A 24,563-nucleotide genomic window follows, 5' to 3' on the forward strand; every position below is an offset into this window, starting at 1 on the left:
GGGTTGGTTTTTTTTTTTGGTGCCACAGGCCACAGCACTTTGGAAAGGCACGTGCTCATCCAGAGCTGTGCTTCAAATGCATACTGAATTTAGACTTAATAAGCATCTTTATTAATTAAATAACATCAGGTTACTAAAACCAGGTTTCTTGGAGATAAACAGCTGAGAAGGAGTGACATCCCCATTTACACAAACTGGGGCTGCTTGTGTTGAGAAGCAGGGACAGCATGTGAAAACCACTCATTTGGCCCATATGGGCTCTGCTGAAGAGCTCATGGCCTGTTGCTCACCCCTGCGCTGTCACCCAGGGCGGGCAGAGCACAGCAGTGGAAGGATGGCATGTCTGCCTCAGACCTCTGCCCCGCTCACGCATGTGTCCCTGCGCACTGGGCAGCCTTTGCTTCCGATCCATCGCGCTCCAGTTAAGCCTGACATGCAGGAAAGGGCTGGAGGTGATGTGCTGAGGGTGCAGCCAGCCGTGTGCACCCTGCTCCATCACCCTCCCTCCGTCCCGACCTCGCTCAGGGTCTGGCACAACGCATGCAAACAGCACCAAGCTGGACTCTGAGGCTCGCCTCCTTCCACCGATGGCTCTGCAACAGCCAGACAGCGCTGGGTAGCAAGGGCACTGCTTTTGGGCTCTGGCATGTATGGCTGGGGAGTCCTTCCCCTCCAGCAGCAATCCAGGTCTGCATTCAAACCCCAGCTGCACACCGGCTCTGCGACACGCTGGCACCGATCTAACCCACTGCAGCCAGGCGAGCGCCCCAGCCAGCTCCAGCGGAGCACTCTGCACCATAATTTCTCTACTGCAGATTGCACCTGGCGCCTTGTTTTCTATAAATAACTCCTGTTGAACACTGCTTGCAGAGCAAGACCCAAACGGGGCATTAGCAAAGAGCTGTCAAAACAGTGCTCAAATTGAAATATATCTACATGATGTAGTTCTGCTGCCAGTCGTCTTAAATTACAGCTTCCACACCTGCAATTTTTGGTAAATACTCTAATGCATTTCTTTATGCACGGGTGTTGGAGCAGCAAAACCTGCCTCAGCACTATGCACAGGCGTCTCGTTCTCATCTTGGCTTGCAGACCCAAAGCACCCTGTGAAAGCAGCCCCGATGCCTCGAACAAACTGACCACAGCAGGGGGGCAGCTGGTGCTGTTTTCTGCGCCCCCCAGCAGATGTTCAGAGGGGGGTAGAAGAACACAGAAGAGTATAAAACCTTCTTGAAACAGATTGTGTCCAGTAAAGCATTTCTGTGGCTTCTGTGGTCTTTTATGGCTCGCACTCCCATGGCCTAAATAGCAGCCATAAGGGCTGCGTGCTTTTGCTGGCAGAAAGCAGGGCAGTGCAGGGTCTTGCCAGCCTTCGCAAATCTTCTATCCATGCAGATGGTCAGAGTACAACAGGTTTTGACACCGGGCAACTCGCTTCTCCCGTGTTGGTTGTTTTTTGGTTTGGGTTTGTTTTTTGGTGGGTTTTTTTGAAAGATAATGCTGTTTTTTTCCTAAGTTTCCCCATGGAAAGCCACGGGAAGCAGCATGCTAGTGGGCAGGCTCCATCAATTTCCTGCAGAACCTTGTCAAATCCTCTCTGCAGGGATCTTCCCTCTCTGCTTTGTGTCAGATAACACTGGGCTATGTGACTGGTTTTCGCCTCTCTTCTCCATCTTCACAGTTTCCCAACAATTAAAGGGTCTCAGCTATGGGAAATAAAAAGCTGACTGCCTTATTTGATTGAAAAAATTGATTCTGGATTTTTCAGATGGCTGAATACCCAGAACCTGTGACAGTGCCTCCCCCTCCTACCAGCCACCAACTCAGCCATGCACAAACTTTTTACAGTAACTTGCCTGTGAATCAGCTTAATCAAAAGAGTTGTAGCGAGTGGCCCAGGGGATCTGCAGTGCCCTCCTAAGTGCAGCTCTCCCCATTCAAAGGAATGCTTGCAGAAGAAAAGGGGAGATTTTGAATTAGGAGAGTCACGGTGACAGGGTCAGATCTTGCTTGCTGTGTTCATGTCAGTAGTTGCAATGATACGTGTGATTGATGGAAGATTTGGGGTTAGTTGGAGGGGTCAGGGAGTCGGTGCGCAATACTTAAAGCTAACAGCGCTTAAACTGGCTTTGATAAAAACATCACAGTCCAGCAGTGCTGTGTGGACCGCTCCAAAGCCACTCTGTGTTTTGAGGCTGGGCTGGGAAAGGTGCCAGTTTACAGCCTCCCAAATGCTGCAGCTGAGCAGCCACACCAAATCTTGAAAAACATGCTGGTAGCTTTACAGGATCCCTTGAGGCTACCTCTGAATTGTTAACAGGGCTGTGATTAGGCTTGGCAGCCACTCCAAAGTGCAGGAACAATCTTAAGCACCGATTCTCATAGCTGGAAAAGTAAGAAATGTGAACTTGGGCCAGAAAGTGGGGAGCTAGTCTCCTAATGCCACACTCTGCCCTTCACTGGAGAGCTGCAGAGCTGGCGTGCATGGTGGTGGCAAGGGTGAGGAGGCCAAGAGCAACAGCTCTGTCTCCAGGGAAGACAAGCTGCTTGTTTGCCACCTGTGCAAAGGGTCTGGCCGCTTCAGCAGAGTCCAAGCTCTCTGCTGAAATATCTGTGCAGAAGCGGATTGGGAGCTTTTATCTGACAAGCATTGCTCTGCAGGGCTGTTCCCTGCGTGGCGGCTGTGTTGCTGCCCAACGTGAGGGCTTTCTCCTCTGATGCCCAGAGAAGCCCGAGTTCCTGGGGCTGAGCTGCCTGGTGCAAGAGGCTCCTCTTGGTGAGGCTTTGCCAGTCCTTGCTCCAGCCAGGAACGGCTGGAGAGAGGGAACAGACAGAGCTGGAAAAGGAGTGGAGAGCAAAGCTGCCTTGACACAAGCTCTCTGTGCCGGGTAGGACACAGGCTCCCCAGGGCTGTCCTGGGCAGCTGGGATGGGCTCTGCAAACGTCTTTATCATTAGCGCTTCTCTTTTCACTCCAACGCCCATTCTTCATGTTGAAAGGCCTTTCCCAATGCCCAGCTTTTGCAAAGACACTGCATCCCTCCCAGCACGGCTTTGCCCATGTGGGCGTTGTGGAGGGAGTCTCCCAGGTATGCTTGCTTTGGCTCGGATGGGGCAGGTCTGACGTGCCTGGAACAAGGCTTACAGGTGCCTGTGACTCTTTTCATTTAAAAGCAACGCAGCCCTGTTCATGCCACTAACCATTAGCAACAAACCCTCTTCTTTAATGGTCCTCCCAGCAGACACAGCACAATGCGGGCTGGCTGCGCTCTCACTTGCAAGATCATTCTTGCCAGAGCTGTGTGTCAGCTCTCTGCTCCCAGCCTCTGGGCTCGTCTGGCCTGACTTGCGTACGTCATGCGCTTGTTTTGTATGTCAAGCATTCATTTTGCACACCTGCTACGTCATTTCTGCCTGTGGTAGAAAGCAGCACTGTGGGAAAGCAGCCTGGAGGAAGAGTATTTGGGCTTGTGGTGCCTAGATAGGAGAGCGTAGTACCAGTCTCATGCCAGAAAATAGGTAATGTGAGGTACTGACACTACTGCGAGCAAAATGGATTCACATTCACCAAAAATAACTTCATAAAGCTGAAGTCACTTAAAATTAGCATGAATAATTAATTGTATACCATCACAGACCCTGTACGCTCATCCATATGAACAGCAGGCCATTGCAAACAAGGCTTTGTAACAAACACAGGGGAAGAGCTCTTGGCCGGGCCGTTGCACAATACCATTCTTTGGTGCTTGTTACCTGCGGCTTTGGTTATGACTGATCCTATCGCAGCCATAAAGAAGCAGTAGGAACAATGTTATCAGCACTGAGAACAGGTGTCTCGCTGGGAGCACAGAGAGGAGACAAACACCCCTAGAAACCCAGATCTCCCCTCAAAACCCCTAAAGCATTCACCAAAATTGGGATATTCCATTCCAGAGCTACTTTGTGTGGGGACAGGCTGGCCTACCTTCTGTGATTGTGGTTCAGCAGCTGGGATGCAGGGTACGAGTTTGAACAGCTGTGGCTGTGTTGTGGATCAGGCCTAGGTTTGTAAGGCATTTTATGTTCTCCCTTCAAGGAAAAAGTAAAGCTTGATATTTAAATGCAACGATATTGCAATACTATAGACTTAAAAGATTTCATTTGTTTTGCATGCCAAGACAAACCATGTACAGATGTGTAAGAACCAGGATCTCCTTCAGAAAAATCCTAAACAACTAAGTTTTATGCACAAGTTCATATTGCTGCCCACCAGGACAGGTTTTTATTGAAAATACCGTTATAGAACACCTGTTGTGCCAGGTTGCACGAAGGACTGGATGAGGAAATTTTGCAGTAAATACCACTATGGAATCCAATTCCTGTTTATTTCCCATTAACTCAATGTTTGCATAGTCAGACCAAATGGCTTTAATTTTCACTCGCATGTCACGATGAGGCCAACACACCAACTGACGCCTTTGCCAGATAATCTCTGGCTGTGATCTGCTGAAGTCCGAAGACTCCTGCTGCTGGTGGTGTTTCAGGTGCTTTCTCTCTCGCTCCTGCACATTCTCCTGAGCAGTAAGCAAGTGAAGCAGATTTTAGAAATGGTCCATAAAACCACAGAAGTGTTTATAAGAATCTACTTTTTTACTGTGTTCTGGAGGCCATTATAATACACAAAAATGAATAATCATTGCAAGCAGCATACCAGTTAAATGATGAATATTGTTTTGCATTAAAAGCACACCACGTGTCCTAGCCCGGCTGGCTGGCCGGCTCCTAGCATCCGCTGGAGACGGCAAGGCATTCAACACTCCCAGCGGTCGGAGGAGAAGCACTATTGGCAACGTGCCTCCATAATGCTGAGCAGCTGTACCTACCAAACGTCACTGCTCGGTTTTCATCACCTCAGATCTTCAGCATAAGCCCTAAAAAGCTGAGACGGTGGAATACGCAGCGAGCCATGGAGTGAACTGCACTTAACCTTCCTTGGTCGCTCTTCGCCACGTCTGACCTCCGTGCTGGAGGTGCTCCAGAGGGAGAAGGTGAACTCTTCCCATCGTACTGGGCTTACTTGTCAACAAACTATTGGAGGGGCAGGTTTAATTTGCTGCTTGAGTTGTGAAATCTTCTTCAGAAGTGTTGGAGGTTTCTTGTTTTATCGCCAAGTGGTATTTATGCAGCTTGGTAAAATTCCACAAGGGTGCGGAAGGTGCGTGCTGGGGCACGGGGCAGGCGTTAAATAGCAGGGCAGTCAGGTCCTCTATCGGCACCCAAATAGCTGATGGGAAGGAAAAGATGTTCGAAGGCAGGCGGTTGATACTGCTCTTTCATAAGGCGTGGGTAGCCGTAACTCAGCAGAGCAGGGCTCTGCAGGCGGCTGCTGTCCTGCCAGCGCTCGGCCGGGGCCGAGGAGGGGCTGTGAAACCTGGCTCACCAGTGATTTATGCGTCTTTTGTTTTTAAAAGGGGATGAATCTAGGTATGAAACGCAGACGGTGGAAACTTTCCTCAGCCTTCTCAGTGGCTTTATGTAAATAAAAGCTGTACCAGCATAGCACTGCTGTATTCCCAGCTGCCAGGGCTGCGTTAGGTGAGCCCTGTGCACCTCAATGTGTGTGCAAAGGAGAGGGTTGCATGCTCTTCTCTCTGTGTACACAGCCTCCCGAACCTCTAACTGCTCTCACTGCCCTCCTTTGAATGCCTTTTGGGTTTGCTTGCCTTCAGCACAGAGGCCGAACTGACCTGCAGAGCCCGGTGCACCTCTGCCCAGGCTGCCGTGGTGAGGGGTGGGATGCAGGTGGCAGGGCTGCCCCAGCCCAGGGTCCCGGGCCACCTCGCAGGGGGCAGCTCAGCTGCCTGCTGAGGGCAGCCCTGGGGACACGCTTCTGTTTGGGCAGATGCTTATAACTGAGGAAGAATGAAGAACTAGCAACAGTTTTAGCTGAAAACAGAAGCACCAAAAAGGCTCCCATCCTCCTGTTTGCCTCCCCTGGCTGTGAGGAACAGATGCTCAAACGTTTCTCTTGTGCTGCTGCTAAAAATCTGTCCTGAAGGAAGACCAAAACTGTTGCTGGCTGCATCCAGGCAAGGGTTTGCTATAATCCCAGTGCTGTTATGGCCCTGCTGGTAATCCTGCTTTGATATCCAGTGGGCCCAGCTTGTGTGTGCACTGAATGGAGCTACCTTGAGGAGGAACGTGCCCCTAAGCCTCCTCACTGTTAGGTCCAGAATGCAAATAAATTTAACTGCTGGCGGCAGTGAGGGGCTGCAAGAGCCAGAGCCGTGGTTCTCACTTCAGGCTCGCCCGACACCACGCTGGGTTCATCTGTCCTCCCCAGATGTCTCTATTCCTGCTCTCAGGGGTTGTTACAACACGAGAACTCGGCGTGTGAGTCGTTCAGATTGTTCCTTCTGATAGGCAGGGTCTTGCCTGTGTCTTCCCTGCGCTTCATGCGCTGGCGTATTGCTCAATGAGCTACTCTGCTGCAATCCTGCCGAGCTCTTGCCGAATCGCTTGCGGTCCAGACAGAATTTGCTGCTTTGCTCTTCGCTTCATCTTCTAGGTTGAGCCTTAACAGAAGTGTTAGGAAACGCTGTCATTAGGCTGGCTGCTCTCTCCAGGGTGGTATATGGCTGTTTCTCTTTTTCTTTCGCTCTCCCTCATGCACACAGCACGCACTTGGCAGGCAGGCTTTACCTCTCCCCTGCGTGCTTTGCTAAGAGCTTCTCACGAGGGGCTGTATCAAAAGCTGCAAGAGCTCTCAATAAATGATTTTTCACTGATAACACTTCAAAAGTGCAGTAACAGCTGAAGTAAGCACAACTAAATGTACAAATGCCGCAATAAGTTGTTCTTATCCATTAACTCCTCTTCACAGGAGGGGTTGCCTGCTGTCTAGAGCATAAGCTGGGCGATGGACTCGCACAGGATTACAATCAAAGCTGAATGCAAACCCCGGGGAGAATGGTAATAAGGTACAGGCGAGGGCCGGCAGAGCTGAGCCTCCCCTGCAGAGCCAGTCAACTGCACAAAGTGCCGTGTGAGCTTGCTCGGGGCATCTCAGCCAAGGGCAGGGAGCGGGGAGAGTGCCGAGGCACGGAGAAGCACGGCTGCAAGACATCTTGGTGCCTCTAACGACTGAAGTCCTGATCTCCAACCTCCCCCTGCAAAGGGCAACTCCAGGATGTAAATATGGAAAACACAGTAGTGTATCTACCTGACTTTAAGAGATGCAGCATCAAAATACGCCACTGCTGCTTCAGCTACAAGATGCAGCATCAAAATACCCAGCTCCTGCTTTAGCTACAAGCTTGGCAGCTTCTCCAGCCCGGCTTGGAAGTGCAACACAAGCACCAGCTTCTCCCGTGAGATCTTTGTTCCTTAGGTTTGTGTTGCAAACATCTGACAGGCTTTTGTTTGTTTGTCCACACTTGCCACACGTTTTAGTAATTTCTGCTGCCCTCTGAACGTGCTGCTGTGGACGGTGCTGGGGGAAGCCATGGTGTTCTGCAGGAAGCGAGTCTAGCCAGGGCAGATCCGTGCTTGCTTTGGGAGGGAAGTCGGGAAGAAGGAATATTTGCCCTGTGGCATCAATTTCCTGTCTAGCATTCTCCAAAAAGCAGCTGGAAAATGCCCAGGAACACAGATGTATATATGTGAGCCTGGCACCCTCTTAGCAGGGGTGAGAAGAAAAACCTTTGGTGTTTCCCTTCGCTTGTCGTAGAGCTTCCTCCCTAGTCCTGGCCACTGTCCCCTCCAAAATTCCCAGAATCATCACTTTGCTGGAGAGCTCCTCTCCTCCGGAAATATGAAATCATTATTCAATTTAATGTACCATATGGGCCTATGTGGAAAAATGCAGATTCTGCCTCGGGAGACTGAGTGATGCAATCGCCTGGGTCAGCAAGATGTGTGCGAGGGAGGCTGGCGGCACGACAGCTCCTGGGCCAGCCACACAGCCAGCAGCTCCTCTGCCAGGGTTTCAAAAGCCTTGTTCAGCTTGTCAGGACACCTCTAAACTACTTGACCTTTTTAACGATAGCAAATTTTAATGATTTCCTTTACGAGTGTGACACATGGTAAATCAGTGCCATGTTTGCTGCTGACATCCTTCAGTAGGAGTTGGTGGGATTAGAAGACAGAGGAATAGAATTCATTAGTCATAGGGAACTGCCTCTTGTTGCAAAAAACTGAAAAAACCCCAAACTGATTTTAAATGTGCCTCACCTAAGAATGAACTTTTGCTGTGGATTTCATGCAAATGGCTTTTTATGGCTCAGGTTTTGCATGTGGCATGAGCATAGGTTTGCTTGAGCATGACCTGCTTTAGCAGGCAGCTGCAATGTGGGGGACCTCGCTGGGCAGCAAGCACAGACCTGGTGCCTCCTGCACAGCTGGAGAAGACCTGCCTGTGTGCTCTGCCAACCCCGGGGAGTTCACAGCACGCGCCGAGTCCACCGTCACAACAGGGCGCTGGATTACAGCCACCCACTCCACTTGCCATTTCAACAGGTAGCATCTGAACCCTGCTCTATTAAATGGCACCACTTGCACAGGAGATTTCCAACAAAACGCTGTGTTGCCTTGGCCCTCGCAGATCACAGAAGTGTTGGCCTCTTTCCAGGCATTTCTTGTGCCTGTCTGATGGTGCGGAGCAGAACATTGTCTCTTCCAGCTCCTTCCCACGCGGGCAAATGTCAGCTAGGGAAAGCTGGCTTCTCAGTGCGACCCGAAACAAAGCTGCTCAGTCTGTGTTTTCACCTTCCTTCTCATGAAACTTATTCAAGAAAGACTTTCTTTGTCACCTTGCAAACTGTTTGCAGTTAGTGGCTCTGGTTATGGAAATACTATTTGAATAGCTATGGGAACAAATTTCAGCCTACAGCTTGGTTCAGCTCCAACCACCTCCTAGCAGCACTGAAGCTGCTCTGCCTGGGGCTGGAGGCACTGGTTTGACCTCCTCCAGTGCTGAAGTAGAAGGTGGGAATCATCAGTTTTCTGAGATCTGGCCCTTTGAGTAGAGGGAAAGGGGGGCTGTGAGGTCCTGTGAAGGCTCCACCTTCAGCCAGCAGTAAGGTCTCAGCTGCTGCTCGGTCCTACAGCCACACACACAAAGTCACTGCTGTCACGACTGCGGCGAAGGGGCTGTCATAACAGCATGGCAGCGGTTCTGCTTGAGGGGAAGGACAGGAAAGACTACAAAGGTTGTCTCGGGAAGAAATAACCACTGCGAATGTTGTGTTATGGTGACAGCCGGAGGACGGCCAGCCTGCAGCGGAAGGCAGCGTGCAAGCCAGTAGGATGATCTTTGCCCTAAGAAGCTCAGGGTCCAGCTGAGGGCAGGCGGTGCAGAGTGAAGAGCACCCGACGGATGTGTGAGCACGGCGGGGTGGATTAGCTGGGTAACAGCAACAGATTGCACAGATTAGCTATGCTGGCAGCACAAGGCATTGGGGATGAGTGCCACGTCCACGATGAGCTTTTCTGATAGCTCTTGACATTGCACTGCCTCCTCTCTTGCCCTGGAGCATCCTGGCTGTAGCTGGCCACCTTGGCCGGCACGCAAACCAGTAGGTACAAAGAGTGCAAGGCTCCCAGCGCCCTCCAGCATCTTGCATCATTAGCTCAGATTTTTTTCTGATTTCATCAGTCGTGTAGATCCGAGTCAGAAACTTATTTAAGTCTTATTTACAGTTCAAATACACGCCAAAAGTTAAGCAGGCGCTATGAGCTCCCCTGGTACAGGGTGATAGCAGTGGGTTTGGGTTTTATTTTTCTTTTCTATTAAATCGTGTGCTGTTACAGCTTAAGTAATGTGACTGAATTTATTTGGCAATCTTTTCATCTGCACGTTGTGGCTTTTGAGGGGGATGTAAGGCAAAACCAGCTATAGCTGTTGTACTAAATAAAGCTGTCACTGACCTAAACTGTGGAGCAAGGGGTCATTACCTGTCTGGACAAATAAGTAGATTTTTCTGTCTTCTCGGGTACATTTTCCTTTTGCTGTGCCTCTGTAAGGCCAAATAACATTAATGGGAGTTGTATACACACACCCAGCAGAGAACAGACCCTTGCAGGAGGACGTCATTACCTCTTTTCTTACTGTGGCTTTCATTCCAAGTTGCTAAATTTTATGGATGAGCAAGAATGCTAAAAAATATGGAAAAGCAATCCTGGATATTGCCATACCAAAGCGCTTACTTAATGAATTTTCACGAGTCAGATTTGAGAATGAATCGGTAGGTCCATCTATAACTAGACCTCTGGAAAAACTATACAAAGGCAATCTGATCAGCCAGCTGTATAAATATCCCACTGCCTGGTCCTGACCTCTTCTACTCAGACAGTATAATTCCCTGAGAAACTCTATTTGCAAGGGAAAAATGCTAGAAATTCTCATAAACTTTGCTTTCCCAACCTGCCAAAGAGGAGGCGTTTGTAAAGGGAGTCACGCATAGGAAAGCGCCCAGATGATCTCTTTGGGATAATAATGCTACAAGAATTGCTCAGCTCCTGGGACAACGCTGTGAATTCCAACCTTCCTCCATCCTCGAGCTGGTTATTTTTAAGGACGCTATATTTATGACAACTATGAGAAACCTGCAGCCCTTGACATCGCTTCTCTGGCCTAGGGATGCTTGATTTTTCCCACGTTATTATGGTGGGATAACATTAGATGTACTTTCATGTGTGGTCTCCCAATAGCATTTGACGGGCCCTCAGCACGGAAAGATTCTTCCCTGTTTTTTCTTTTCCCTGTGGCTCTGAGGGGATTTAGCTGCAAGAGGAGGCAGGTTCAGCTGTGAAGCTGTTTCTTATCCCTGTTTTACCACACACACCCTGCACCCTGGCATGAGGGGCCTGGGTTGTATTGGAAAAAAACGCTACAGATTTGCAGGTCAAACACTGAAGCAACTGAATTAGACGTGTATTGATGTGGATTAATTATCAGGATCATGGGAAAAATGAACACAGTTGAAAAGGAATGATGAAACCATGGTAAAGCACATGGAGGTTGGGAAACCACTCTCCTTTTTAAAGAAGCAAGTTCTGAAAATCTTAAACCAATGTAAGATTTAAATAGAAAAATGTCCCTGTACAGAAGCAATCATTTAATCCAGCTGGAATCCCAGCACAAACTCGGCCTCCTGCTGCTGGTCGCCAGCACGCAGTGTTACCTGCTGCTATGTGATGCTTTCCTGGCCGCCCCTCCCAGAACACCCCTTTACAGAAAGCGATCGCTGGGGTCCAAGAGGCATTATACAGCCCCGCTGAATTCAGCTCATTACTTTTTTTAAAATGAAAGACAGCTGCATTTGTGGGGAATTCTTGAAGGTCTGGAAAGTCTCGGGACTATCTGGGTATTCTCTTTCCTTCCCTGAAGTCATCTTCAAAAGTATTTCTGTTCTTTTCTGCTCCCCCGTGGAGCACTTTTTTCATTCTTAAACTGATGATTTGTCCTCTGTGATGTTTCTGTGTGGGGATTTATATGGCCTCCAATGAGGCACATAAATAAAAACCTGAGTTCTGAAAGCTGTGCAGCCTGGATTACGTATCTCTGAATTGCCATCATTTTCTGCTGACTGCTCACCTGAGCATCCACTTATCTCCACCTGCATCTCTGCTCTGCACCAGGTGGGTCTCGCTGAACTAGGCTCACCGCAGGACAAGACCTAGGTCATTGCACTTCCTCCAACCGATGCACGGACTGAACACCGGCTCAGGGGGAACCACACTGACTTCACCAATTCCCTTTTGAAACCCAGTCACCTTAAACTGCACCATGTCCTGGCTGGGGCTTACTCACAGTCTCATCTGCAGTACGCTGATTTCACTCGGTAAGACCTCTAATTAGTGTGCCGGCTGGCGCAGGCAAAGTGTAAGGGCTGAGTGCAGGGGTGCCTAAGGTGGTGGAGACAGTGAAGCCTCCGAATACGTTTGGGTATAGAGGAAGGGGAGTTAGAGCTCTGGAGGAAACTCTGAGTGGCAGGACAGGGATATCCATGAGAAAACCCAGTGATGAAGGGTGCTGGGGGTGTCGTCTTTACCCTCAGACTTTCCGTGGTCCATCAGTCCTCTGCCTGCTTGTCCTCACTTCCCAAGTCAGTGTTGAATGGCCCCATTTACCTTGTTTACCCCGCCATTTACTAAGGACAGGACTGCAGCAGGAACCACGCCAAGCAGGGATAAGAGCTCCTGCAGCCGCCCCACATGAGCCACCTGGCTATTTTGATACACTCACCTCACCTTTCAGGCCTTGTGATTTTGAAATTAGCTCTAGGGGTTGAACTTGGCATTCTTACTTTCAAAAAAGCAAGCAAACAAAAAGACAAGGTTTTCTTTTTAGTTTTTATTGTTGTTTCCAGTCCGTCTCTTTAATGTTATTTTTAGAATCCTGTGTTTTAATGCTATGGCATGAATTGCTGGGATTTCCCTTTGCTAACATCAAATAGATGATCTGCACTTTGGTATTAGCAGTCAGCCAGGAAATTCATGCATGGTGCCAAAAATGGGCCTTCTTTCATAAATCTGTATTTGCTTTAATTTCCTTTTGCTGCAATGACACGCCAGATCAGCTGCACTGGTTTCTTGACATATTATGTAGTGCCATATAACACGACAGGCTTAACTGGAAATGAGAGACCAGATTTGTCTCTATTTGATTTGCTGATGATATACACGGCTGGGAAACACCAGTTTTCAAGAAATCAGGGAAGGGACTATTTTCTGATCCCTACGAAGAAGAACTGTCAGAAGGCAGTCATTCCACAGGGAGCTTTAAAGGTTTGAAAGCATAAATGATGAATCCTGTATGTCTTATTGCCTTTACCACCTGGACAGAATTACTGATCATACACTTACTACAAGGCAAGGAAGCTGTAATCAAGCAGGCTGAAATCAACTGAAGAATCCAGAGATCCGGACCCTCTTCCAGGTCTGCCACTGTCTGAGCAGCCCACCTCTGTTTTGCTGTGAGACAGGAATCATTCTGTTGATCCAATTTTTGGGCAGCCTGTGAAGGAAAAAGGCTCTATATAAATAACTGGTAATTATGCTTCTCTCTGGATCAGAGTTAATTTCCAAAACACTCGTGTCCTGTTGCTACTGTGGCTGGTCTCTTCCTCTCAGCCAGGAAGGTATTACGTGCTAAGGATTACGTGAAGCAATTTTGTAACTTCTATTTTTAAGAGTTCTGAAAGGCAATACCTAAATGTTAGTCCTTGCCATTCTTAAAATAAACAAAATGGCAGCTCCAGGCACTTTGACATTCATAGTTAGCAGGGAACACACACAGTGCAGGGAATGCAGAGCAGCAGCGTGCGTGGCGTGGCATCGCTCTGTACAGCTCGCTCCCAGCCAGGGAAAGGTTCCTGGTGCATCATACCAGCTCTCTGGCATGGCTCCCTCCGTCTGCTTCACACACAGCTCATGCAGATGTGGTCCAGCAAGGACCGTGACAGCCGGTTGCTGGAACGGCGGTCAAAAGGGCTGCAGTTTATCTCACCAGGATGAACCCCCTCCTCAGAGGGACAAAGTTCAGCAAAGCTGTTCAGAGCAGCCCTCTGCTCTGTGCTTGGGGGAAGAGCTCACCAGTCACCCAGCAGGTGCTGCTCTGGGGGTGCTGGGACCTCAGGGGTAACCTGTTAAAAACACACTGGTGAATCAAGACAGGTGATTTGTGACCCACTGGCAGTGCATGCAGAGTGTGAGGCAGCAGCCTAGCAACAGGTTATTAGAGACTAAACTCACAGATTCACAGCATCATTTAGGTTTAAGGTCATTGAGTCGAACTGTAATCATCTCACAAGCAGACCCCTGGAGGGTAATGAAGTCCCAGCGAATACACTGGCACAAATGCCCGAGCACTCCTCACTGCACTGTGGGGCAACACAATATCACACGGGAGAGTGCATGTGAACAGGCAGGTCGTGGGAAGCAGCAACAGAAAGGCATAAATGCAGCAGTAGCAGCAGGTATTGTACTTAGTTTACTCCTCCACAGTTTGGCCCATCGCAATGCGCTGCATCTGGCTCTGTGCCTCTGAGCTGTGCCCAATGCCTCGGGTAAGGATCTCCTCCTGGCGCGCTATGAGCCACAAGGCAGGCTGGAGGTAAAGGTGAGCTCGGCCTCGCTTGCCGTGTTGTGCTAAAGCTGACCAGACACAGCAGGCACCACGGGGAGCAAGTGCTTCAAGTTGCTGCAGGAAGATGTTCAATAAACTTCCAGATGGGGATAAAGCCAATGGTTAGGGGCATGTTATACAAGTCCTTGGATTACTGAGGACTACACCTTATTTACTCGCAAGGCTGTATTCCCATAGGCAGGCTTGTATTCAGAGACAAGTCCTGCTGCTGCCACTGCTGTCCCAGCCAGTGAGAGGTCCAAATCCTACCCTGCATTTTCCCTTCCCTTCATCTGCTTCCAGGATTTCCTCTGCAGGCAATGCCAGGCCGCCCTGAGCAGAAACTGCTACTCTTACCCCATCCCCAGTCCTGGGCTTAGTCACTTCCAGCCACTGGTTCTGCTTCCTGCCTTGCTGCCACTGCCGAGGCCTCCTCTAATTGTGGAACTAGTGATTAACATCATCCCCAGCAGTCAGCAAGCACGCCCATCCTACCGTGGCGTGCCGGCCACCTGCCCAAGGCAGTCCTGCACCTTGACTGTGTTAATGGCTGCAACATGCCTGGGAGAAGCAGCGATATTTGACAGCTGAGGATTTGCACAAGAAACAAGCAGAGTCACTCGCCCAGGATATCTGAGGAATAGAAACTGAATGTAGACCCAGCACGATCAAGGACTGTGCTTCTACCTACCAGAAATCCTCTTCTTGTAATGGGGAAAACATTGTTCCATGAGAAGAGGTACTTCTTAATGCAGAAAGCAACCCCTGTGCTATATAGTTTGGTTTTTTTCCCAGCTCCCACCCTGCCCGCCTCAGACATGGTCCACCTTACAGAAGGCAGGCTTTTTTAGCAGAGGGCCCTCATCTGTAAAACAAACAGGAACCAGAACTCGGCATTAAAACGAAGCCACTGCCCTTTAGTGCCACTGGTAACTCAGCTGGTCTTCCCACAGGCGGGTGGTTTATGAAGTAGGCATGGCAGGGCAGCTCCAGCAACGCACCACCCCAGGGCAGTGGGTCAGCCTGAGCTGGGGCTGCATTCTTTTGGGGCAGGGACTGGCTCTTATCATAAATTTTTAGAGCACCGAGTACTGTGGACCTTAATCCTGATGGGGCCTCTAGGCGTGACAGCTATATAAATATTTAATGTGCCTTTAATCTTGGGGTGGGGAATGTGACTTGTATCCCCAGTAGGAAGTGCTGATCCTCGGTTTGTGTGACTGTGTTGTTGTACTTAAAGGTACTATGCTGAGTATCTACTACAGTATCAACTAAGATACTGTAAAGTATACTCAAAGGGGTACCACACCATGAGCAAACAGCAGCATGGGAGCACTTTTATTCTGCAGGCACTAATCCCAGCTCAGCAAGCACAACACTGCAGAACTCCCAAAATCGCAGTGTTTTTGAGTCATAGCTGACTTGGATCCCAGAAAGCTGGGTGTCCCCCTGTTTAGCACCATGCCCTCCCGCAGAGGAACGGTAAGAAGGAAGAGTGCAAGGACGGGGGACACACATTCTGCCCTGCTGAGCTGATCCCAGCTGGCAGGACTGCCAGATGCCTCAAACCCTGCCGAGCGAAGTGGGAAGTGGCCTCTACCTATTCGCCAACAGCTGGTTGTTTGGCTGGAGAAGGCTTTCTGCACACCTTGTGGAACAAAACCACAGCATCTTCTCTCACATTAGGAAAGAAAGGCCATCAGGTGAAGGTCAGGAAGCTTACATTTTTGTTTAATTTTGTATTCTGTGGGGAAGATAAACATTGACTGTGAAAGGAGCCTGTAAACCATAAGATGCAAGATTTGTTCTCCACTGCGGCTTTCCTGTGGCTAAGGACATGACTAATCCCCTGTGACAGCCCCGTGCTTGGAGCCTGCTGCTCTTACTGGTGCAGCTGGGGACTCTGTCACTTTCCGCCATCACAACATGAAATGAAAACTCTTTTGCAATGAAATTGTTTCTGCAATGAAATGGAGGATCACTGAAGCACTTGCCACAACCACTGGGAATAGATTCACTTTTCATTTTAATCACACTATTGTGAATAAATGGTGAATTATGTCCTGCAAAGGTCCCTTGTGTGCTATGATGTGGGTGTGTAGAGTCCTGAATGCAATGTGAGTACCTTTGGTTTCAAGCCACAAGCTACTACTGCACTTTAAGATGGACCCAGAAAGTGTGGCAGCACCCTCTTAGTCATGCTGGTGGAACCCCAGCTCAAGCCTGACTTCCCAGCAAGGTTTCCATCTCGCACAGGTACCGATGAAATGTGGGTTGTACCTTGCTGCTCCGGATTCTCTGGGGAGCAATTCCACCCCCATGACATATCTGGGCAACCTTCCAGTCTGCCCTCACTTGTACCTGAGCGGCTACAGCCTCAGTGGGCTTTCAAAGAGGAGGCCATGGCTACATCTCCTCTCAGCCCACCGCGATGCAGCCTCCTGCACGGCAGCAGCCTGCGGTGAGCCCAGCGCCTGCTGGGAAGCCTCCTTATTTCAGACCCGAAAAAATCACCGGCAAGTTTTATCACCATGGCGTGTCAATGTGGCTTGCAAATTGTGGCTGCAGGTCACCAGGAATAGGTGCAAAGCTACTGGTGATGTTATGTAAACAGGAAGAAAATATGCCTGTTCCTTTAGTGACTCCATAGTGACAGGGAAATGCCATCCAATTTCACAATCACCTCTTTCCTCCATGGGTCAAGTCCACCGGCTCTCCTGATTAGGCCCACTGCTGTCAGGTGAGGAAGATGAGCTGGGTTCAGCCAGCAGCAGCGCTTTGCTCTGCACATTGTGACATGTCTCTTCCGACTTCCCGCTTCTCCCTCGAGACAAGCTACTAGGCAGCCAAAACACCCCATAGACACCGAGCTCTGGTAAACAGCTGGATGTTAACCCGTCATGAGCCTTACCGAGGGGTGAGGCAGTATAGAAATCAGACAGCAGGACTAAGGTCACTCCATGCACTGAACCTCTCTTGGAGCCTATAGCAAAGGGCATGCTGCTGGTGACAGGCTGCAGCACGAGCCTGGCTGGCACTGGTATATATATATAAATACATATATTAATAAAAATATGTATTTTAAAAAATATGTATTATATATATATATAAAAGGTATGCTTTTAGCAGGAACTATGAACACCTCTTTGTCTGCACCTCTGATAAGATACTGTGGTCTCCACTTGTGCTCCCAAATGACTCAACAGTTCTGGGCCTTCTGCTGACAACTGTGCCAAATTCTTCAATACCTTTTTTCAGGACAAATGGCAAAGAAACCTAGAGCTTTAAAAGCAAGTATGTTGTCTAAAATTTCCAGTCTTAAACCAGATTATGTATATCATCACTTGCTGACAGATAATTCACAGGAACGAGACCTAAATTAATGGAAGGAATTGTGGTGCTGAGCAGGTCATCATGCTCTTCTTACGTGCTACAGGAGACCTGAAGCAACCACCTTGTAACTTCTTCCACTGATCTCTGTTCCAGCCCCCTCATAAACCAGCTTGCACGATGATGGTGATGCCTGCCACGACTCATTTAACTACATGAGCTCTCATGGCCTACCAGCTTAGCCAGCATCAGGGTGCAACCTGCGATGCAGGTTACCTCAGGTGGCCATGGGCCATGACTGCTGAGCCCTCTTTTGCTTAGCACATTTGCTACTGGCAGTGCAGCTGGTCGTAACAGTAAGGGAGCAGAATCAAGCCAAACTCACTTGGCCATCACCTATCCCATACCTATCTTCAGATCCCAGAAATAATAATTTTTGTACTTTGGTAAATGTTATCTATAGTTTGGGTAAGAAGAATACAGGTCCCCATTTGGGATGGGGTCTTGATGTTGCCCTGTTGGAAGTCCGTGGGTTTAACCGATGAGTATAAGAGGAAACAGGTTCTAAAGCAGAGCAATAAGAATCTTGTTCTGTTTAATTTTCACCTGAGTTCCACACACCAAGGTATAAGGATATGGCAGTATTTTAACAAGGCTGTAGCAATCGCATGCAATCAGCATACACATGGTGTTATCTCTTTGTGGGAGATAAATTTAAATTGTCAGGCCATGCCATGGAAATGCAACATTTGCATTTTCCTATCAGGATGTGCCAGGACATTACACTGCAATCGCAAATCATGAGGTAGTAATGTGGAGGAAGGAGTAGCCTAATCTACTGCAAAGTACTATATGCTGTTATTTAGTATTTTAAAAGGGTGGCTATGTTATCAGGGGATGGAGTGGAGCCCAAGAAAAGCTCCAGAACTGTGTCAACAGTAGATATCACAATACAATTTCAGGGCTTGCAAACCCAGACCCTCCTCAGTATTCCTTATATCACATTTCCTTCATTGTAGGCTGGGAGACTGATGCACAGGTTTTGTACGCTGGATCTCAGAATGATCTATATGTAGTGACCTTGCCTCCTAGGTTCAAGTCAGCCTCACCATCCTCCTTGGTATGCTCTGTCCTCTGAACATCCAGGCTTCCGTCGTTTGTTTTTCCTCTTTATCTTTTCCTGTTTCACAATGACTCCATAGTTCCTTCATCACTGCCTGATATTTCTTCCAGTAGCTCACTAAGGACTTTAAGTAACATACGCCTTGTTCCATCCATTCTCACCCTCTTTCAATGGGGAGGTCTTTGTGTGCAGTTCCTATTTGGCAGAATTTTCAGGTGGTAGTTGGGTTTTTTTTAAAGCCAACAGTATAAACATTTTCCTCCCTACAGATTTGTGTGTTTAAATTAGGAAAAAGCACATCACTCTGCTTGTGGATGGGGGGAAGGGGAAAGATTTATGGAGTTTCTGAGTTCCCGTGGGAGTTTTCTAGCAGGCCCCTGGGAAAATGCTGAGTCCTGCACAGATGAACCTCACCCTTACGGTAAAAGTTCTGTTTTGCCACATGAGCCATCACAAGTGCCACCATCATCATTGTCCCAGAGCATGAGGTGATCTTTTAGATATGCTGAGCCCAGGCCCTTGAATGTCTTAAAGAACAAAACCTTGAGCCCTTCTGTACCCGATGTCCCAGGGTTTGGGGTTTTGCTCGGTCATTTCCTCCCCAAGTCATGTCCTGCTAGCTGGCAGTCTGTGCCCTCTTGCCCTTCGCACCCATTCCTAAGCCGCTCGACTGCTGAGGCTGCCTCTGTGCTCTGTATTCCTTTCTCACTTCAGCCTTGTATCTGTGACGCTGTTCCTGGCACCCTTCCCAAGCTCTCTGGCTGCCAGCTCAGACTCAGTACAAGCTTCTTGTATTCCCTTTCAAATCCTTTTCTATCGTGGCAAATAAACCCACTGTCCTCTACACATACACTCCTGATACTATCCTTGACAGCTCTTCACTTCTGGCACTCAGCTGCTGCTTAATCATACAGATTCCTTCTCTGATTCACCTCATGTGGTCTTGCAGCCAAAAGCTTGACTTTGATTTGGCAATGTCACAAAAGGAGTACTGGGATCTTCTCCCTCATGATCCGATTCCTGCTTCGCATGTCCCACTGTCATTAGCACGCTCCAGTTTCACCCTGCTATTTGAGCCACCCTTCCGAGCCTGGTGCCATCATCTCACCTCTACCTTTCTGCACAGACCACCAGCACCCTGCTCCTGATTTTATCATTTTCATGCTGCTTTGGAGAGGTTCTACCCTAGCGCTGTCCCTTTGCACAGAACGACCTGCCTGACCTTGACTCCCAGGTAGTCCTTGTGTTCAGATCCCTTCTCCAAACACCTTTCCACAGAGGCTGCTCTCCCACCACGGTCTTGTCCTTGTGACATTTGCAAAGAAGAGGGGGAGCAGAGCAAACCAAACCAATCTAGCAAACAATATAGCTTGAAAATGGGAACTAACATGATGTGATTACAGCACCAGAAATAAGCTCGCTGCCATACGCCATGGAAGCCCTGTCCTTCCCTTGACCCCTCCCTCTGCACATCTCCTGCCATCTCTCCTCCTTGTGTCAGCCTCTGCTGCAGGCCCAGCACAGGGACCCCCCCTGCTCTTCCACAAAGCCCCCGTGTACCCGCGGCACTGCAGGACTGAGCGGTAAGCGCCTGAGCTCTGCTCCTCCCTAGCAGAGCAACTGGAACCAGCAGCAGCTTCCCACAGGAGCCATTTACAGACAGTGCTGCAAACCTGCTGGTCTTTGTCTTGAACAAATGAAAGGACAGCCTAAAACAGGAGGGCTGCTACAAAAGTAAGGTTTCTCTTTTACCCAGGAAATATTGCAGGCACAGGCACACCGATTCATCCCCACACACACCCCGGCCATCCCCGCTTTCCCTGGCAAAGAGGGTGTTGGTGTTTATTAGCCTTTTTCCCTAGCTGCCCACTGGCACGGACTTTGCTCCTCCGGGTTGGGATTTCTAAGCAGTGGGAGGCTTTTCACGTGTGTTTGAGAAGGTACAAAGCCTGCCGGAAAACAATGGAAATAGCTGGCTTATGACTGCTGCGTGTCACGCACTCATTTCTTGCCTGTTCGTTTGTCCTTGGAGCTGCTCACACTGCCTGGAACCTGATCGCGAGCAGTCCCGGTGGCTCAGGCTGGCACGCACACGGCCTGCCGCCATGCCACGTGGGTGAGAGGCGGCCGGCGGGCCCTGGGGGGGCTGGCGGCTGTGGGCAGGGGCAGACAGGCCACCCTCAGCCCACTCGAGTCCCGAGCCACCCTGCATGTGTGGACTGGGGCCGTGACAGTGGGGATTGTGTGTGTGCTGCTTGCAGGGGGGAGCAGCCCCTTCAGAGGGGAGGGTGGCGGGAGCGTGGCCTGGTCCTCGTCACCTCCAGGGCAGGCTCTCCTCGCCCCTGGCACTGGCTCTCCTCAGTCCCGTCCGCCCCCCACGCCCGGCAGGCTCTCCTGTCACAGAATCACAGGATGGTTTGGGTTAGAAAGGACCTTAAAGATCATGTAGTTCCAGCTCCTGTGGGTTTGTGTAAAATGTGCTTGTGTAAAACAAAAGAAATAAAAGTCCCCCCAGGACAGGCTCCCCTAAGCTCAGGGTCCCCTCAGTCCTCCAGGGCAGGATCTCCTTAGCGCCCTTCAAGGGCAGGATCCCCTCAGCCCTCCAGGTCTGGATTTCCTCAGCCCCCCCAGGTCAGGCTCCCCTCAGCCCTCCAGGACAGGTTCTCCTCAGCACCCGGTCCCCCTTCCCCGGGACTGGATTTCCTCAGGCCCCCCAAGGGCAGGTTCTCCTCAGTCCCCCCGCAGGGACAGGCTCTCTTCAGCCCCCCAGGCCTGGAGGACAAGATCTCCTCAGTCCCCTCAGGACCGGATCTCCTCAGCTGCCCCCCGCCAAGGACGGGATCTCCTCAGCCCCCCCCCCCCCCCCAGGAAAGGATACCCTGCGCCGGCCCCCAGCCAGGGTCCCCTCAGCCCCCCCGGACCAGACCCCCTGAGCCGCGGCCGCAGCCCGAGGCGGGCAAGGCGCAGCCCCGTCCCACCCCGGCTGCCGCTGCAGGCGGCTGCGTGCCGGCCGGCCGTGCCCCCCGCGCCGGCAATCCGCGCTGATCTCATCGCCGCGCCGCACGACACCCTTCCCGGCACGTCAGGCGGCCATCGCGTGAGAGGCGCCGCGCGCCCGCCCCCCCCCGCCGCCGCCATCACGCAGGGGGAACATATGCCGGCAAGGCGTGCCCGGCCCCCCCGCCCCGCTCCCCGCGCCCATCAAAGGCGCTGCCGGGCCCGTCTCGCTGTTAATGCCGCTCTTAATTAAATACCTCCGCGGGGGCTGAGCCGCCCTTCACACGCAACACCCACCCCCCCCGCGGTGGGGTAAGCCCCCTGACAGCCCGCGGGCTCGGCGTGGGGCAGCCGCGGCGCGGGGAGCCCCTGCACTTTATTTATTTTTAAACCCGCAGCTCTTCGTTCTGACCTTTGAGCGTCCGCCACGGGCGAGTGCATGTTTGCTTTGCGCTGCGGGGCGATGGCTCGGGTGACATTCCCACGCGAGACACGCCATCTGCACCCCCTCCCCTTACCCCCGGCCTCGCCGTGCATCCCGAAGAGGTTCAAGGGGCGGGCCCGGCCCCTGCGGCCCCCGTCGCTGCCAAACCGGGATTAGCGGCGGGCGCGGCGCTCGGCACGCAACGTGGCGCGGGGTCGCGGCGGCAGCACACGCGAGGGCGGGGGGAGCGGCACCCCGGGGACCGCCGCGCGGAGCCGGGGGCGCGGGCGGTGCCGCATCCGCTGCTGTTCCAACAGCTCCTGCTTATGCAATTTTCCTCTTTTTTTTTTCCCCCGATAAATCTCACTGACTTCTTCAATAGCACGCCCTCCCCTTGCCCGCACGCAGTTTACTCCACCAAAAAAAACCCTATTCCCTATCCAGCTGCGCGACGCTGCTGGAAAACACGACTGATGCTTTGCCCTGCACGGAGCTGCCCCAGAGACTGAACCTTTGCAGCTAAGAGCGGCAGCTAAGAGCGAGTCATGCGTAAATTAAATCAGGTTGACAAGGCCGGTGGAAGGTCACCTCGTTTTTCACGCTGGCCTCTTTCCAGTTTTTAGTGGATGTCCCTACTTTTTTTTTTTTTTTTTTTTGGGGGGGGGGGGGGGAGGGGATCTTTTTGTATGCGGCTTGCAGGGAATGCGTATAGGAATTGCTTTGGGCATACAGGAATTGCCCTGGCTATATAGGAAATGCTGTGGGCATCTAGGAAATGTGGTGGGCATGCAGGAATTGCTTTGGGCAGGCTGGGAATGGGCTGTGGGAGGTGAGCAGCCCTGCTGTGCCCGTGGCCCTTCAGCTGCCGCAGCATCACAGGCCTGCGGCAGGCTGGGGTGGAGCGGGATGTGGGCTGTGCCGCTGCCTTGCTGGGGACCGTGGGGATGAAGCAGATGGCCGTAGTGGCACAGCTGATGGGATGTGAGTCTCAGCAGCAACTCGGTTTCTTCAGCCTGTGCTGAAGGGGCCAAACGTAAAATAACACAAAAACGGTGGTGACAAGGGGAGAAGGGCAGAATGTGAAATTAATTCTGTTGTACTGAAAACTCCCAATTCGCACGCCTTTTCCCAATTTATTTATTGTTATTGCTTCGCTGTGGACTCGAGTGGATTTCACTGGGAGCTGGCGGCGCCAAGCCGGCTCATGCGGAGGCTGAGCACATCCCCCGGGTTTTGAGATGCCACCGACCCACCGCGAGGGAGGGCCTTGGGGCGGCCGGGGGGCGACAGCCCGGCTGGGACGAAGGACGGGCGCTGGGGCCGGCCCTCGCCCTCCGCGCAGAGCCCGCCCCGGCCCGGCCGCGCAGGCCCCCGCCTTCCCGCGGACCCATTTTCCGTCGGGCCGGTGCTGGGGGCGCCCCCGCCGGCCGCGCGCCCCGCGCCACGTGACGCGCACGCGCAGGGCCGTTGCCCTGGTTACGGAGGAAGCCGCGGTAAGAAAATGGCCGCCCCGGCCGCTTCCCCCAGTCCCGCTTCCCTCCGGCCGCCCCGGGCTCCGGCGTGTCCTGCGGAGGTTGCTGCGGCCCGGGGGCTCCGGGGCGGATCGACCGTCGTCCTCCCGCCCCTTTCCCTTCCTCCAGTGCGGCCTGCGCGGCGCTCCCCGCCGGGGCGGGCGGCCGCGGCCTGGCCCCCGGCAGGCGGGGCGGGCGCGCGGAGGCCCCGCGGCGCGGGCGGCTGGCATGCGTGCGCTCGCGGCCCCGCGCCTGGCCCCGCGGCGGCGCGCGGCCCCGGCGGCCTCCGGCCCTGCGGCCGCCGGCAGCTGCCCGGACCCCGCCGCCGGGCGCCGGGAGGCCATGGAGCGGCGCGAGGCCATGGAGCGGCGCGGCCCCGCTCACCCGCCGCCCGAGGGGGTGCGGAAGGTACGGAACGGTGCAGGTGCGCGAGGCCCAGCACCCGCAGGCCAGATACGGCAGCAGCTGAGGGTTGGCTCACTGCCTGTGAACACCGGCACGTATGGGGTACCGTTGGGTCCTGGTTTTAGGCTGGGTGTGTGCTAGGTTTTGTCGCTACATACGGAGCGTAATGGCACGCTGCTACTGTAGGAATGGCGTAGAGGAACGTACCCATTCTGTAACAGTGTTGGCGCTGCTAGGTGAGTTTCAGATTTTACCCCGTATGGTGTGGTTTGTTGCCATAAGCTTGGAATGGCTGCAGAGCATAACATGTAATTAACAGAGCGTACATGAAACAAAGGCGCATCACTGCTAATAGGAACGAAATATTTCCCTTCGTCTTTTCTTTTATCTTCTCTTTGTGTGTGAGGCTGTTCTTTCGTTTGGGAGACCAATTATTACCAATGGAATGATGCTGATGTTTATATGGGTTAACCTACAAGGAGGCCTTTTTTATGCCGTGATGCACACAAGTGGAACACGAGTCACTTTCCGTAACACTGAAGTTTTTACTTTGGCAATAAAACACCCAGCTGTCCTCATTTTTTGGTGTGCATCTAATAATTAACAGGTAATTTAAAAGCTTTATGTACTCAGGCTAGCAAAGTCTAGAGAAATTCTCCCTTGATAG

The 24,563-nt window shown here is 51.5% G+C and overlaps 1 protein-coding gene and 1 long non-coding RNA gene across 3 annotated transcripts in view; one reads left to right on the top strand and one right to left on the bottom strand.

Annotated features, from left to right (window-relative positions):
• Positions 1-12,313: 12,313 nt before the first annotated feature.
• On the bottom strand, positions 12,314-22,279 carry LOC130158330 (uncharacterized). The gene is made up of 2 exons (XR_008825244.1): positions 21,969-22,279; positions 12,314-12,996 (listed from the first exon to the last, which is right to left on the bottom strand). It is a non-coding gene; the product is annotated as an uncharacterized LOC130158330 (long non-coding RNA).
• Positions 22,280-22,938: 659 nt separating this feature from the next.
• LEKR1 (leucine, glutamate and lysine rich 1) overlaps positions 22,939-24,563 on the top strand; it is a 66,977-nt gene continuing 65,352 nt past the window's right edge. Inside the window, exon 1 of one of the 2 annotated variants that reach the window (XM_056359181.1) lies at positions 22,939-23,899. In XM_056359181.1, the coding sequence (XP_056215156.1) occupies positions 23,219-23,899 (681 nt within the window). In that variant the 5' untranslated portion in view covers positions 22,939-23,218. The other variant, XM_056359183.1, reaches the window with a different exon arrangement.

This window comes from Falco biarmicus, chromosome 13, assembly GCF_023638135.1.
Source record: "Falco biarmicus isolate bFalBia1 chromosome 13, bFalBia1.pri, whole genome shotgun sequence".
NCBI classification, from domain to species: Eukaryota; Metazoa; Chordata; class Aves; order Falconiformes; family Falconidae; genus Falco; species Falco biarmicus.